This window comes from Conger conger, chromosome 2 (assembly GCF_963514075.1).
Source record: "Conger conger chromosome 2, fConCon1.1, whole genome shotgun sequence".
NCBI classification, from domain to species: Eukaryota; Metazoa; Chordata; class Actinopteri; order Anguilliformes; family Congridae; genus Conger; species Conger conger.
Genome location: NC_083761.1, coordinates 46,745,786 through 46,760,184, shown reverse-complemented (window position 1 = coordinate 46,760,184; position 14,399 = coordinate 46,745,786). Strand labels below are relative to the sequence as shown.

The window sequence follows — 14,399 nt, the reverse complement described above, 5'->3', positions numbered from 1 at the left end:
TTTTTCACTACATTAAAAACACGCAAATAATTGGCTACTTCACCTGTAGAGGAGCAGGCTTGTACGCCGACTTAAATGTAATTTCAGGAGTTAAATCTGTTTAATATCGAGATTAAATGAGAAATAACATTTCCAATAATAATTTTTGATTTAAGAAGGCATTATGATCTTAAAGGCTATTGTTTACCGAAATGCATAAATTCGATTGTGGATATTAGAACATATTTCCTGGTCCTCAGATCCAGTTTCGCCACCTGCACTACAGTCAGCCAATGATTTAATAGCTAGTGTCTGCGGGAGAGTTGCCTTGTGAAGTGAATAAGGTGTCTGGCAAACAAACGGTAAAACACCATCATCTGTATAAATAACCAATTTCCACCTCCACTTTGTGCCATTTATTTTTACTCTACTGTCCAATAACAGATACTCGATTCGTGTTCAAAAGAGTCGGCCCTAATAGGCCTACTTTATGGAGCTGTAAGCAGTAAAACAGTAAAGACAACATTAACATTTCATAACTTTTCATAATACTGGCCATGTGTGTCTATGTCTGTGTGTCTATGTTGACACCAATAGTAATGACAAATCCACAGGTATTACATGAAATAAGTTTAATATATATATTTTTAAAAACAATGTTCAGAATTCAGAAGCACAGTGTTTCTGACCAACACGCAATAGATCTTTTTTTTTTAATTGGGAGAATAAATTAAAGGATAACTGAAAGTGTGGAGAGTTGCATTCATCACAGTCAAACAGAGCACAAACACTTAAAATCAAACGTTTACAATAATGATAACGAAACATGATACACAGCGTGAAAGTTTTGTCCACTTCTTACAGTGTAAAACATTTTTCACAGGAAACAAATATGCAGTGGAAACCGGTTAACATTTATTTGCATTAGTTGTATTCGTGGGTTACGAATAATCTGTTTTATTCTGTTCTGCGTTTTGCATGAATACGCGTGAAATACAGTTGGTTATTAGAGGCGATTCTGCCAGTAATCTGATGAAGTGTTAGGAACAGTTTTGTCGAAAATCTTTAAAAACACCAAATATCTTAAAATAAGTAGGCTAAATAGAGCTACACTCGTCTCCAGGTCTATCTCCCTGTTTTACAATAATGAAAGTTATTTTACTGAGGACACTTTATACTGTGTGGGAAGTGCTCCAGAAAAGTGTTTTAAGTATGTTTTGATATGAGATGTACACAATATTTTTTTTTTTTTTTTTTTTCAGGGTCACTGTCGTCTGTTGCGTAAATAAACATTACATGTAAAAAAAAAAAGTACAAAAATGTGTCGTGCGCTAAACGTATAATAATAATAATAATAATAATAATAATAATAATAATAATAATAATAATTCCAAGATAAGATTTAAAGAACTGAACGGAATTCTTGAATATATAAAGGAGTCATTCGCTATTTAAGGTAAATCGTAGCCCGCACAGAAGACAGAGATGTCAGTTTTATGACTTGTGTGTTACCTCCTGTCACAGCGTAAAAATGAAATTAATCGTGATGGTGCTTTATCGTTGTCATTCAGCTGCAATATTTTCCCGATATTTGCAATTCTAATATCTAAGTTTACTGTACTGTGAGTGAAGATACATCTGTCAAATCTGATGATTTCTGTTTGTGGCTTTTGCGACTTTTTCGGAATATCAGTCAAACAGTGGGTGTTGGGTCTTTTTGTTGCTCGTTTCAAATGCAACGTCTTGCCTATCTACAACGTGCATTCGCACCCTTGTTCTGCAGAAGATCCCTCATATTTCTTTGATACCAGTCCGCCTACGAAGAAATATTATTCGCGTGCTCAATCCAAACAGAATGCGTGCTGCCCTCAATTAGCAAAATGGCAACTTAGGCTACTCTGGCAGTGATTAAAAAGTATTCGCTTAAATTGTCTGGGTATATATTTTGGAATAAATACATATAAAAAAAGAATATGTTTTTTTTTTTTACATATTCCAAGTAGCTGCGTGTATCGCTTCATGCCGAAGTGTAGGCCTATTCATGAAAAGCATGAAAAGTTCACGAAGTGACTTGTTGATCCGAACGCAACATAGCCCTTCAAATGAGCCACTGATCCTTCCCATCGACTCGACTCTGGTAAGTGCGCCTTTGCAGGTTCATTTTCCAAAGTTCAGGCACTTCCCTGCTAGTAGTGGCTAGACCGTTTTGTTATCAAATGCTTTCTTTGCTGGCTTTACAACTACCCTATCACAATCGAGACTGAACGTGTTTACAATGGACACCCTTTAATCATCGCAGTTTGGTGTCTGGCAAAATACGTTGCACGCGTTGATATGGAACAAGGAATGTGTATAGCTTATAGGCCATAAGACTTCTGTTTCTGCTTGCTCCCCGGTCTTCCAGTGATCTCCTACATCAGCAAGACTTATCCGCTGATACTCTTTCAGACATTGCACCACCCTCCACATGACATATTAGCAAGACATGATTGTCGATAATAATAATAATAATAATAATAATAATAATAATAATAATAATAATAATAATAATGATAATAATAATAATAATAATAATAATAATAATAATATTAATAATTTGAAACATTACTAGTCCTAGAAAAAAAGTCGCTTTAATACCCATTGTAAACTTTTTTCCTTAGACTTGCTAATACTTTGCTGCAATTAATGATTGTTTTGAGCTCTGGAACATTATTCAAATGATTTTATAAAGCCCTGATATTTGTCTTTGGGGTGGGGAATAAGGTTTTTTTTATAAGCTTTGTGTGTTATCTAACTGTTGTGCCATTATAATTTACATGTTTAATAACATGAATGTCTCTTCTTCGCTCCTTCGCTGACTCGAGTCGTACAATTACGTATTGGCCAAGTGGAGATTTTAATTCACAACGTACAGGCTATATTTTACAGCCATTGGGTTACATTAGTTAACAATACAAAATAGCATGTGCTGAATGAATACTTTGTAAATGTATATGCTACGTTCCGTATAACTGCGTGTTATTGTGAAAAATCCGAATAATATCGACCCACACATAGAATAATACCCGTTCAGTTTTTCCAAAATATGTTTTTAAAATAGACTTGCGCTTATAAACCTTCCTAAAGTCATTCTGCACAGTTAGGTCTCTGTCCAGTATTTTTATTATGTGAAGTGAGTTTGGCCAATAGTATCAGATGTACAATAACTGTGTTTGGAAACAGTTTTGTTACTTTATGAAGCAAAGGAAATGGTATATAACTCGAATAACTTTAAAAGCGTGTTCCGTGATATTGGAACAAACCCGACACTAAAACAGCGACATTAATGAACGACAAATTAAAATGAAATTGCATTGTAGTTCAATATTTAAGATGAAAAATGTACGGTAGTCGAACAAATAGCTAAATAGCTTCACATTTGCGTTTCTCTGATCGGGCCAAATGTACGCCGAATTCGCTCTTTTAAAAATGTGGAAATAACTTTTTTCAGGTCATCTAGCCTAATGTTGAGAAACGCGATTAAGTGAAATAAAATGAATCTGACTCAACCATAACATGACAGCAGAAATATACCATACAATTATAGTTGTGTGTTTTGATTTGTGCAACTTTTACTCGAGCTTTGCTGGCAAAAAGAACGAGTGAGTGCGCACACGAGCGTGTGTGTGTGTGTGTGCGCGCGTGCATGGGAATGTTGTGAGGGGTGAGGTGGAAATATTTTTAAAACCTGGTCTTTATGTTGTTGTTTTCTGAGTGTTTCCTCCTTACATACTCTCTTGCATAGATTTATCTAGTTTGTTTTTCCTTTATTGCTTTAATTGTTGTCAAGGCGATTTTACAATTCCCAGTGACGCTGTCATATCTCCCCATGCTGACATCATCCCACAATCCGTGTCAGCTACTTTTTATATCATAAGAGTTTCCAATTAACAACATTTTCAGATCAATATCATAGTATCATTCTATATTAACTTGTCCTTGTAACAGTGATTGTATATATCTATTATATGACCATTACACTATAAATCTGTACACAGGGAAACATTTGATCCAAAATAATAGTTTTAACACATTTTTATGTTTTCCAACGTGACAACCCAGGATTGGCACTATTAAAAACAATATAAAGGAAAAACTGTGATATCATGAGTTATCTCTGTCTTCCATCTCTTACTCATTGCCCACTCTGCTGCTCTAGTGTCCAGTGTATGAAGTTACAGTGGGTTGAGCATTTCAGAACTCTTAATTCACGTCAATTTCATGGTTAGTTGTTGTGAAGAAGACAAGTGTTACGGTACATGGAGTCCGCTACTCAGTTGTGGAAAAAGGCGTTAAGTTCCTCATACACAGGCGCCCTTTCATGATGCAAGTGCATGTCGTGGTAAGGCAGTACGTTTTCGGAGTGGACACCGCCGCGTACTCCTGACGAGCCGAACACAAGATTATGGGCACCGGCAGCACGGGAGCTGGGCAGGGCGGGGTAGTGCATAGAATAATGGTAGCTCTTTTCGGCGACTGGAGAGACGGATTCTTGTTGTTTATGAGAAAAATTCCCATTGATACACACGGGTGGGCTCAGTGGCCCTTCGTATTCTGGGCTGTTGTACTCCGGTGAGCCGCCTCCAGGGTAGACGGAGTCATAGGCTGAGCAGTACGCATGGTTCCTTATGGAGTGTGAGTTTGAACCGGATTGGCATTGGGAACTGGATAAGCGGGAACACTGGTAAGAGTAGGGGTGCATGGAGAAGGAGGGGTTGGGCCCATTGAAACGACCCCCTTCCTGGCACTGCTCTGTTAAGAAGTTCCGGGAGTTTAGCTGCAGACAGCCGGCCACAAGGTTGGTAGTGGGCTGAGAAAGGCCTTTGCAAAGAGTTTGCACGTAAGACACCACGTCAGGTCTTTTCCCATTGCGGAGGATTTCGGACAAGGCCCAGATATAGTTCTTGGCAAGCCTCAATGTTTCTATTTTTGAGAGTTTTTGGGTTTTTGAATAGCAGGGCACCACTTTACGGAGATTATCAAGTGCCGAGTTTAGGTCATGCATGCGAGTTCTTTCCCTCGCATTTGCTTTCTGACGACGCACCTTGGAACGCTCCACACGCGCTTGTGTCATCTTGCGTTTCTTCGGTCCACGCTTTTTGGGCCTATCATCATCGCCTTCGTCGCCTCCGTCTTCTTCTTCATCTATCTCGTCTTCCTCCTCATCTTCGCCTGCTATTTCGGAGTGAGCCCGACTGCTTCCCCCTCTTAAGTCCCCGTCGTCCATGTCGTCATCAGCCAGGCGACAGTGTTCCTGGTCATCGTCCTTAGTCTTTGAGTCCTCGCTTTCACTGTCATCCATCCAGCCCGAATACTTCTGCACCTCTGGCAGCAGAGATGGGTCGCTGAATAACCTCGTCAACATGGTGGCACTGAAATAATAAAATAAATGCAGTTTTTAAATGTGTGTTTAAAACAGCAGCAACTACAATCCAGTTCATTCGCATTTGAAGTTGTGCTATATGAAGATATATTCAGTGATGTACTAAAATAATACATAGAAAAGATTGACATAAGCATGGATAATTCTGTGTTCAAAAGATTTTAAGCGTTACAAATTGGGGTGGGATGTCACATTATTGTATTCGCCAAGTAGTGGTCGCAACAATATGACAAGAGGACATATCCACACGTATGAAATGAAATAAATGTACACTCAGTGACCACTTTATTAGGTAGCCCTGTTCACCAGCTCATTAGTGCAAATATCTCATCAGTCGATCATATGGCAGAAATTCACATGGTCAAGAGGTTCGGTTGTTCTTAAGACCAAATATCAGAATTGGGAAGAAATGTGATCTGAGTAACTTTGACCGTGGAATGATTGTCAATGATAGAAAGGGTGGTTTGAGTATCTCCGAAACTGCTTAAAACTGGAATTTTCACGCACTAGATCAGTTTCCAGAGTTTCCAGATAATGATGCAAAAAATAAATAAATAAATAAATATATATATATATCCAAACAAAACGAAAATGATTTGTTAATAAGAGAGTTCAGAGGATAATGGTCAGACTGGTTCAAGCGGAGAGAAAGACGACTGTAACTCAAATAACCTCAGCAGTGGTATGCCGAACAGCATTTCTGAACACAGGACACGTTGAACCTTAAAGTAGATGAGCTACAGCTGAAAAATATCAATGAGTCAAATAAATACGTCTAATAAAGGGGTCACGGAGTGTATATACAAATACATACACACAATAAGTATTACATTTTATTCCAATTCAAACGGAGCAATGGGACCTGGAGGAATTGTTCGATGTCAAGAAAGAAATAGTGCTACATGATAATTATGCGACTATCATTCTTTAAAAATTTTGAGCAGAACAATAGCTGTACAGATACCAACATAGCAAGAATGTTCCCCTCCATAACTCTTTGCAGTCGTCCACGTGCCCGCCAGTGCCCTCTCGCAGCAGGTCTTTGCGGCTCGGGCCCCATAACAGATCCCGTGGGGCGCAATGTGAAGCGAACCCCCCCTCCCAACACACACACACATGCACATTCTTATTCAGCCCTCTCTTTTCCTGGCGGCGTTCCAGCAGAGCTCTCTAAAAACGTCACCCCCTCGATCACAATTTTGGTATTCTTTTTTTTTCTTTTTTTTTTTTCGAAAGCACATTTCGTCGTGCACATTTTCAAATTAGACTGGGATTTTATATAATTGCACTCGTTCGTATTCGCACAATAATACAAAAAGCGTAACACGCACATTGTAAAATAATGAGCATCAACTGATAGAGCTGTGGTGGCCTTAGGCCCCAGATCTTTTCTTCTAGAAAGTTCGTAACTACTACAGCTTGCATAGCGATTTACTGACGGTAATGGCATATTATTCCATTATTATCCCAGCTTCAATCACCTAATCAATATTAGCCAGGTCAAATGATTTAGGTGACAAAATATTTAATATTAGACCTATTAGTGCCCACCGTACACAGTTGTGTTCATGTTTGAATGAGGCTTTTTATTTGTTTATTTTTTATTATTATTTGATTTATTGGAAACGTTTTAGTCATAGTTCCGATGCATTTCTACTGGTGCACGCATGGCAAGTCTGTTTTGAAGCATTCAAATAGAATAACGTGTGGATAGTTACATCTGGTTTATTATATAATTTAGGTTGTTTGAGCTTGTTCTAAAAAGAAATCTGAACGCCCGTAACAAAATCTGGCCCTTCACCAAATGTTATGGGATAAAGAACTGTAAATAATCAATATTCAATATTTTTTCAGCTGTATTTGTGCCTATGTCATTCACAATAACTCAGCTCAGTAAATGATGCATTTCTACTATGTTAAATGTTTTATGCGATATTTATAAAACTGTCATCCTTTTAACGTTTGAAATGTGTCCAGGCAGTGGACCCTAGGGAATTGCTCTTGGTGTCATTATATGCCATTATAAAACGCAGAAAGCAACACGTTCCGTTTGAAATGTGTGTCAAAAATGAAGACTACTGATAATATAAATGTGATCTAAATGTAATTTAGGACATTTTTCAGCATGCTCGCTGACAGTTTTCAGCATGCTCGCTGACAGTTCCAATGAAATTAATCAATAATTCATATATACACCCTATCAGAAAATAATCAAATTAAATAATACTGGGCTGGAAATAGCATTTCAGAAGACTGGTAGCTTGACTCGAATCATACTTTTATTGATAGCTTTAACTGGTTTTCCAATGAAGGCACCTCACAAAAGTAAATTCATCCTTTACACTGGACTCAAATTAATAGTCAAATACAACATCACAAAAAAAATGTAAATACATTTTTTCATAAGGCCTGTATACATAAGCTCAAATCTAGATAATCAATATATTGTAAAATAATAAAACATATGACAACGAATAGTTATAATAATACATAAAAAACGCTTTTTATATACGCTGATACAATTTGGGTATTTTAGAAAGAAAACCATATTTCTATGAAATTATGAATACGGTCATTTGCATACAGCCTCTTGCAACGCAAGGACAGCGGTGCGCGTTGTTTATTTTCTAAATCAGTGTTGGGTAAAGAACAAAACGGTACGTAACCAGGGGGCATGCCAGGGGCAAAATCCAGATTTTATTTTAAGGCACAAGAGATTTGCAAATTTAAAAAGGAACCCGAGAGAAAAAACTTTTAATTAGGTAGCCATTTACTTGACATGAAATGGGTTTCAGAATGTGTTCTGCACGGCTTGGTAATTAGAAAAAAGCTTTTAGTAATTGTGCAATAAAGTAAATAATTAGACTGCATCGTTGTCCTTGTTAAACATAACTGTTCTGTGAAATCGTTGGAGTGAAGAATGAGATGGAACACATTTTATCCTGTGATCTAAAGACGAAAAACGTTCAAATCGTCCATTAAATAAATAAACATACCAGTCGTTTTGAAAATGCACAACCCCTCTATGATTACTGTCCACTTCTTTCAAATTGACCCCCTCCCCCACCTTGTTTTCCGGCATGTACACCCAGATAAAATTGTCAATAAATCTTCCGTCTCAACGACAGACAAGACGCGCTGGGGAAATGAGCGACGGTAAAAGTGAAAAACGCGTTTCTCTCTCTCCCCTTCTTTCTTCCCTGCGCAGCGAATGCTCCCCTTGTCCTTTTAATCAAATGATCACTGATGGTGTGATGCTAGTTATCAGTGTCGTGTAAAAGGGGAAAACCCGAAATAAATCGATAAAACGTATATCTCCATCTTTTCGCTCATCCCTAGGCATCGGTCGGTTTGCCAGTGCAGATAGCTCAGTTTCCAAAGCCAAGTAAGCATGAAATATTGGATTGTACGCCTGTTAAGAAGGGCTGTGCGGGGCATGCAGAACGAAGCTTCTCAGCGACCAACTTGAAATGCAGATCCGAAATAATACAGGAACAATCGAACGTGAAATAAATCCAAAGCAGAAAGGATTAATTGGATGCATAAATTCAGTATCCATAAAGTAATTCAGTGCACGCCTAGGCAAGAACGAGTAAGGACAATTAGTCCAAAACCACTTATGCATTATTTATGTATTTTAATTAATTTATTTAGTTGCCATTTGTTCGTTCATTCGTAGATTTGTTGAAATTGTTCTCCAACTTACCTCCGCGGGAGCTCTTTAGGGGTGAGAGCGCATGTGTTTACACCATCTTCGGGGACCACGAGCGAACGCTCCTATAGGTGCGGCTGTCTGCTTCGGAGTGCTATCCGCGCGCGCAGAGACAGTGTGGCATAGCTACCAGGCAGGGTTACATACCAGCTATGATGCCAGGCCATATGGTTGGCACGTCACTGGGAAGAGCCATCACATGAGAGCCGGTGATTGACATGCGCCTGCATTCGGAGAGATTGCCTTCCCGAGGGAAGAGGGCCTCGCCATCTGTCACTTCGCTCGCGCTCACACAGCCAGAAAGAGAGGCACAGAAAGACTACGAGAGAGAGGCAAACAGAAACAGAGAAGATTTCTGGTATTCCACCAAAGCAAGAAAAAAGTAGACTAAAATTATACAGCCTTTCTGATTATTTATTAGCATGCATTATTTTGAAGCAGGGAAATGATAGCGGGAAGATAAAGACAGAGGAAATTGAGACAGTGGGATTGAAAATTGCTTCTATAGCTCTAAGGCTTAAGAACAGAAGGGAAGTTATTAATTTATTTATTTGCTCATTTATTTATTTAATTCAATAAAGCATACAGAGTAGCTGTGTCTTGTGCGCATGAAAGGCAAGAAAATGCCACACAGGCGGCACAGATGGGACGCTATGAAATCCATTACACACAGATCTGACCGATGGCGAAATAAACATATAGATTGCTAGGTGATCAAACACCAAAAAAGGCGTGTGCGCGTTTGTACAGATCAGTCGGATACTCAGAAAGATGGATGAGTCGCTCAGGCGCTGGTGTTCTGTGAGCGCGATGCCGGAGCGCCTGCGGGAGACGTCGGGCTGCCGGCGCAGCGAGCGAGGGACCCAGGTGTGTCGTGCTGCGGGTTCTGGCTGACATGCGAGGACACAGGGGGACGGCGTGAGCTGGCAGCGGTGCCAAGTCTAGTAGCGTGAGTTAGGCAGGGGCGGTGGAGACGCAAACAAAACAGTATCACCAGCGAATCCTTCCCCGTCCTCTTTATCTGCAGACACCACCACAGTGAACGTGTTTCTTCCTCGTTGGTTTTTAAGTAGTGATGTGCCATCAAACCGTAAACAAGGACAACATATATGACCAAAAGAACGCAGAAAAAAACAAAATGGCCTATAACGGTGTAGGCCTGCTCACGCTGTAGTGCACGCCACAGTAAAAAAAATGTTAAACTCACACTTTAATTCCTCCAATTCCTCACTGTGGCTCTACCTACAGCAGTAACCCTGTGCCAGCTGGAGCAGCAGCACAGCCCCCACTGCCTGCCACCAGGTTTATTATGGCGACTGGGCTGGAGGTACATGAGGTGACACATCGCAGGGGACGGTACTTCCCCAGTCTGCAGTCACGGGGGAGCTCTTATTCCCATCCCCCCTGCATCACGGACCTGCCAGGCTTTAAGGTTCTGATTTGTCACGGCCAAATCTTCCGTGTGTTACCCTGCCTCAGCTATGCTGTTGGTGGGGTTCAACAAGTCGTGGTCACTACGGTGACCATGCCAATGTAAAAACACAACCCGGCTTACACGCCGCAGCCATCGTACCCAGAGCAGAAGTGATCCTGCATTTTACCCTGTTATAAGTGCAGTCGGGTAAATTGGGGACAGACCAGAGCGAAGCGCTGGATGCTTCCTCACTTGAGTGAACCTTCTTGCCCTACAGGGAACAGAGTCAATCTCCTGTCTCAGTGTGGTGTGAATGACTGCCTGATGCCTCTGTTGGATTTGCAGCTTTGGCTCTTGCTGAGTGAAATGTTGGTCCAGCTATGGCCGGGCGTCAGTTTATGTGCCTAACTTGGTGTCAGTACCTCTGCTTCCGCAGATGTTAACAAGGGCGATATGCTCCTTTATCATTCAGCAACATAAAGCAAAACTCCCTCTGGCACATCGATTAGTAGCGCACCCATAGTGGACTTGGCTGAAGTTGAAGAGGTCAGAGCCTCTTCGTCACCGTAGCTTCGACCATCCTTCTCCCTCAAGGTGCCCCAATATAACGAAAACTCACGTTGCTATAACAGGCCGGCATGTGTGTTATGTTCCAGGAAGTATCACATGAACCAATCAGTGACCAGCTCACAGAAAAGTGCTGATTAATGTCACAGCTCTAGATACCACAGGACAGATGTGAGTTTAGGGAACCCTGTTACAGGCTAATGAGGTGAGTCTTCGGAAGACGACAGAAGGTGGAACAATAGGTAATTTCTGCCAGCAACACCCAAACATCCTGGGGATAAGACTGACCTCAACCGCGGCCCTCTGTCCGCCGCGTCCCGTTCCACAAAGGGGACAATAGCCCCCTCCCCCCCCCCAGCCTCTAATGGTACACCTTCACCTTGACCATCCTCTCTGACCACCCCCCCCCCCCTCCCTCCGTCCCTCTGCTTCCGTCTGCACGCCATTTCGTGCCCTCCCTCCTCAGTCGCCCCAGTACCCAGCTGCACCGACTACACTCCGGTGTCCTAATTGCACATGCACATATGCAAATTCCTATTAATTAATTACTTGACTAATTAGTGCAGTGGTATTTGTGAGCGATAAATCAAGTGAAGGTGGGGACGAGGAAGCGGGGACCGGCGCTGGCCGTGCGCAGCATGGGAAATTAATCCGGGAACGCGTGGAGCTCCGGTCCGGCGCGCTTTGTCTGCGCGTGTGTGCGTGTGCGGGCATGCGCATCACAGCGCGTGCGCTAAGGAAGCCAGTCTGGGCATGTGCGTGTGAGTATGTGATGTGAATGCAGCCGTGTAATGTAGCACTGGTTCCCATCCCTGTTCCTGGAGATCTACCGAGGTTTTCATTTCCAACCTGAATTGGCACGGTCTGCTAATTAGCAGCTCAATGAGATCTCTAGCTGTTGAAAGAGGTGCGCTTTGTAAGGGTCGGAGTGAAAACCTACAGGCGGGTAGATCTCTAGGAATTGGGTTGGGCACCGGTGTTGTAAGTTTTGCCACCACTACCTGATAACATTATTAAAGGACTGAAAAATATATCAGGGAGTCATAGTGCTTCTGACATTTAAGGACCGTCTTCATCGGATAAGTAATTTGATTGAGAATTAATGAGGAGGTCATTTGTGTAGTGCACAGCATGATTCTGCTCCTTTTCTGTGACCCACAGGAGATGCCACTGCGCATTGGTATGTGTCTGCTATATTGAGGGAATACTGACGCGTGTCAAGCTACAGTATGTCCAGCAATGGAAGATTCCACCACTGCCACAGCAAAGCATTAAATTCATGGAACTACAGACAGTAATTTCACAATCATGAAAATCTGCAAACTTCCATTTATTTATTTGTTTCAGTAAGTTATTTATTTCAACAGATTAAAGATAGGTGTAATATGCTAATAATAATATTTGTAGCTGCGAGGTGTATTGGCGGCGCAATTGGAAGTCTGAATGTAGGTGTGCCAGGCCCCTATCATAGGTGTCTATGGAGATGGCCTGTCTGAAATATTCATCTCTTGTTTTCAGAGACAGAGAAGCTTAATCGAAACTTTAGATAACTCCACCTCTCTGTGCTACTTCAGCAGCTGATGGAATGAGAAGTGCCACCAGCTGTAATTGTGTGTGTGTGTGTGTGTGTGTGTGTATGTGTGCGTGCGTGCCACTATGCCGCTGTATGAACAACACACACAGCGGCGATTGTGCATGTGAAAATCGTTTGTGCGCACTGAAAAAATTCCCCCTTGAAAAACTGACTTTCTCTGAGCAGTTGTTGGATCGTAAAAATGTCTCAGAAGCGACAGCCCAGTCTGAACAGAAAAAGAAGGGTGCAGAAAATAACAGTTATTTTCTACCAGTTCTTTTGCAGTTTCTCTCGACTGCCAAGTAAAAAGCTTTTCTGCATACAGTAGTAATCTTCTTCCACAGATCCCCTAGTTATAGTAATGTAACAGCAAGACAGGACATACTAAGAGAAGCAGGGCACAGGGGACCTTCACTGAAGTCTGTCTGTCTGTCTGGCCATCCACGACAGTGTCTGGCCCATAGAATTCATCAGTTCCTGTGCCAGCGATGCCCATCCAAGCTGAACTATCTTGTGGGATTTTGGGCTTTTAATTATGGTAACGGTGGATTAATTATGGGGGTAGAAACAAGGGGCCATGCATTATTGATGAACAAGGGTGAGTATGGGGCTGGTAATTAAATCACAGCTCAATCTGTTCCACCCCCCTCCCATATACTCAGTGGTGCCTTCCATGGGGTGTAGGCGGAGTTAGGGGAGTGTGCCCGTGTGTATATTCTTTGGGGGGTGGTGGGGGTGCTGTAGGGCTTATTGTACTTAAGGGTTCACTCGGTGTCTTTGTGCGTAGCTTGCAAGTACCGGTTGCCCTCCATCGCACGTCCTGATACCCAATCTTTCTGGCACTAGTGTCTTGTATTTTATTCATGAGTCTGACATGGTGCATGCCCCTAACTGATAGATGAAAGGGAATATCATTTCCTTTAACCAACCTTGCTTGTTTTATTGTGACCTTATGCACTTGCACATGTGACTCGTGACGAGACAATCAACACGCTCGCTTGCTGCCTTTTAGCTGAAGCTGTTACTCGGAGTGATCTATGGATTAGAATTTTTTTTTTTGAAATTTTTTACATAGTATCCAGTTATAAAGCTGGATATACTGAAACACTTCACGGTAGAGTACCTTGCTGAAGGGTACAGTGGCACTGTCCTACCTGGGAATAAAACCCTCAACCTTTGGGTTACCAGTATCTTTACCAGTAACTATTATGTTAAACAACTGCCCCAGGCATTATAATAGGACAATATACAGTGCAGTCATATGTATTTGGACATTGGTACAATTATTGTTCTTTCGACTCCAATTGGCTTTTAATGAAACAATGAATATGAGGTTAACCCTCTTAAAACGCCTTATGTTTTTATAGTTTTAAACTGCATTTTTCCACTTCTAAGTCAAGGACCACCCCAGAAATACATGTTTCGTGCATAAACCTGATGTCAACTTTTGTATAAAATAGGATAAAGATATTGACAGGCATTCCAATTCCACATGAGTTTTCCCGAAACTGCACTCAGATCTCCTCGAGTGTCCCCAAATCTCTCCAAATACAAAACGTCTGCATATTTTTCTGTCCAGACACATGCATGTTACAAAATTTAAAGAGAAGTAACCTTCACATGTGTTTTATTCACATATATGAGAGTTTGTTTTTATAAAGCATGCCCAAAGTGTCCAAAGAGCTCTCCAAAAATATTCACTCTATGCTTTCTTACTAATCTGCATCACATT

The 14,399-nt window shown here is 41.2% G+C and overlaps 1 protein-coding gene across 1 annotated transcript; it reads right to left on the bottom strand.

The window, feature by feature from the left end:
• Window positions 1-596: 596 nt before the first annotated feature.
• neurod2 (neuronal differentiation 2) lies at window positions 597-9,280 on the bottom strand. The gene is given in 4 exon segments (XM_061231656.1): window positions 597-5,390; window positions 9,108-9,125; window positions 9,127-9,226; window positions 9,229-9,280. Coding segments are annotated over 4 exon segments (1,269 nt in total). The 3' UTR covers window positions 597-4,291.
• Window positions 9,281-14,399: the final 5,119 nt, after the last annotated feature.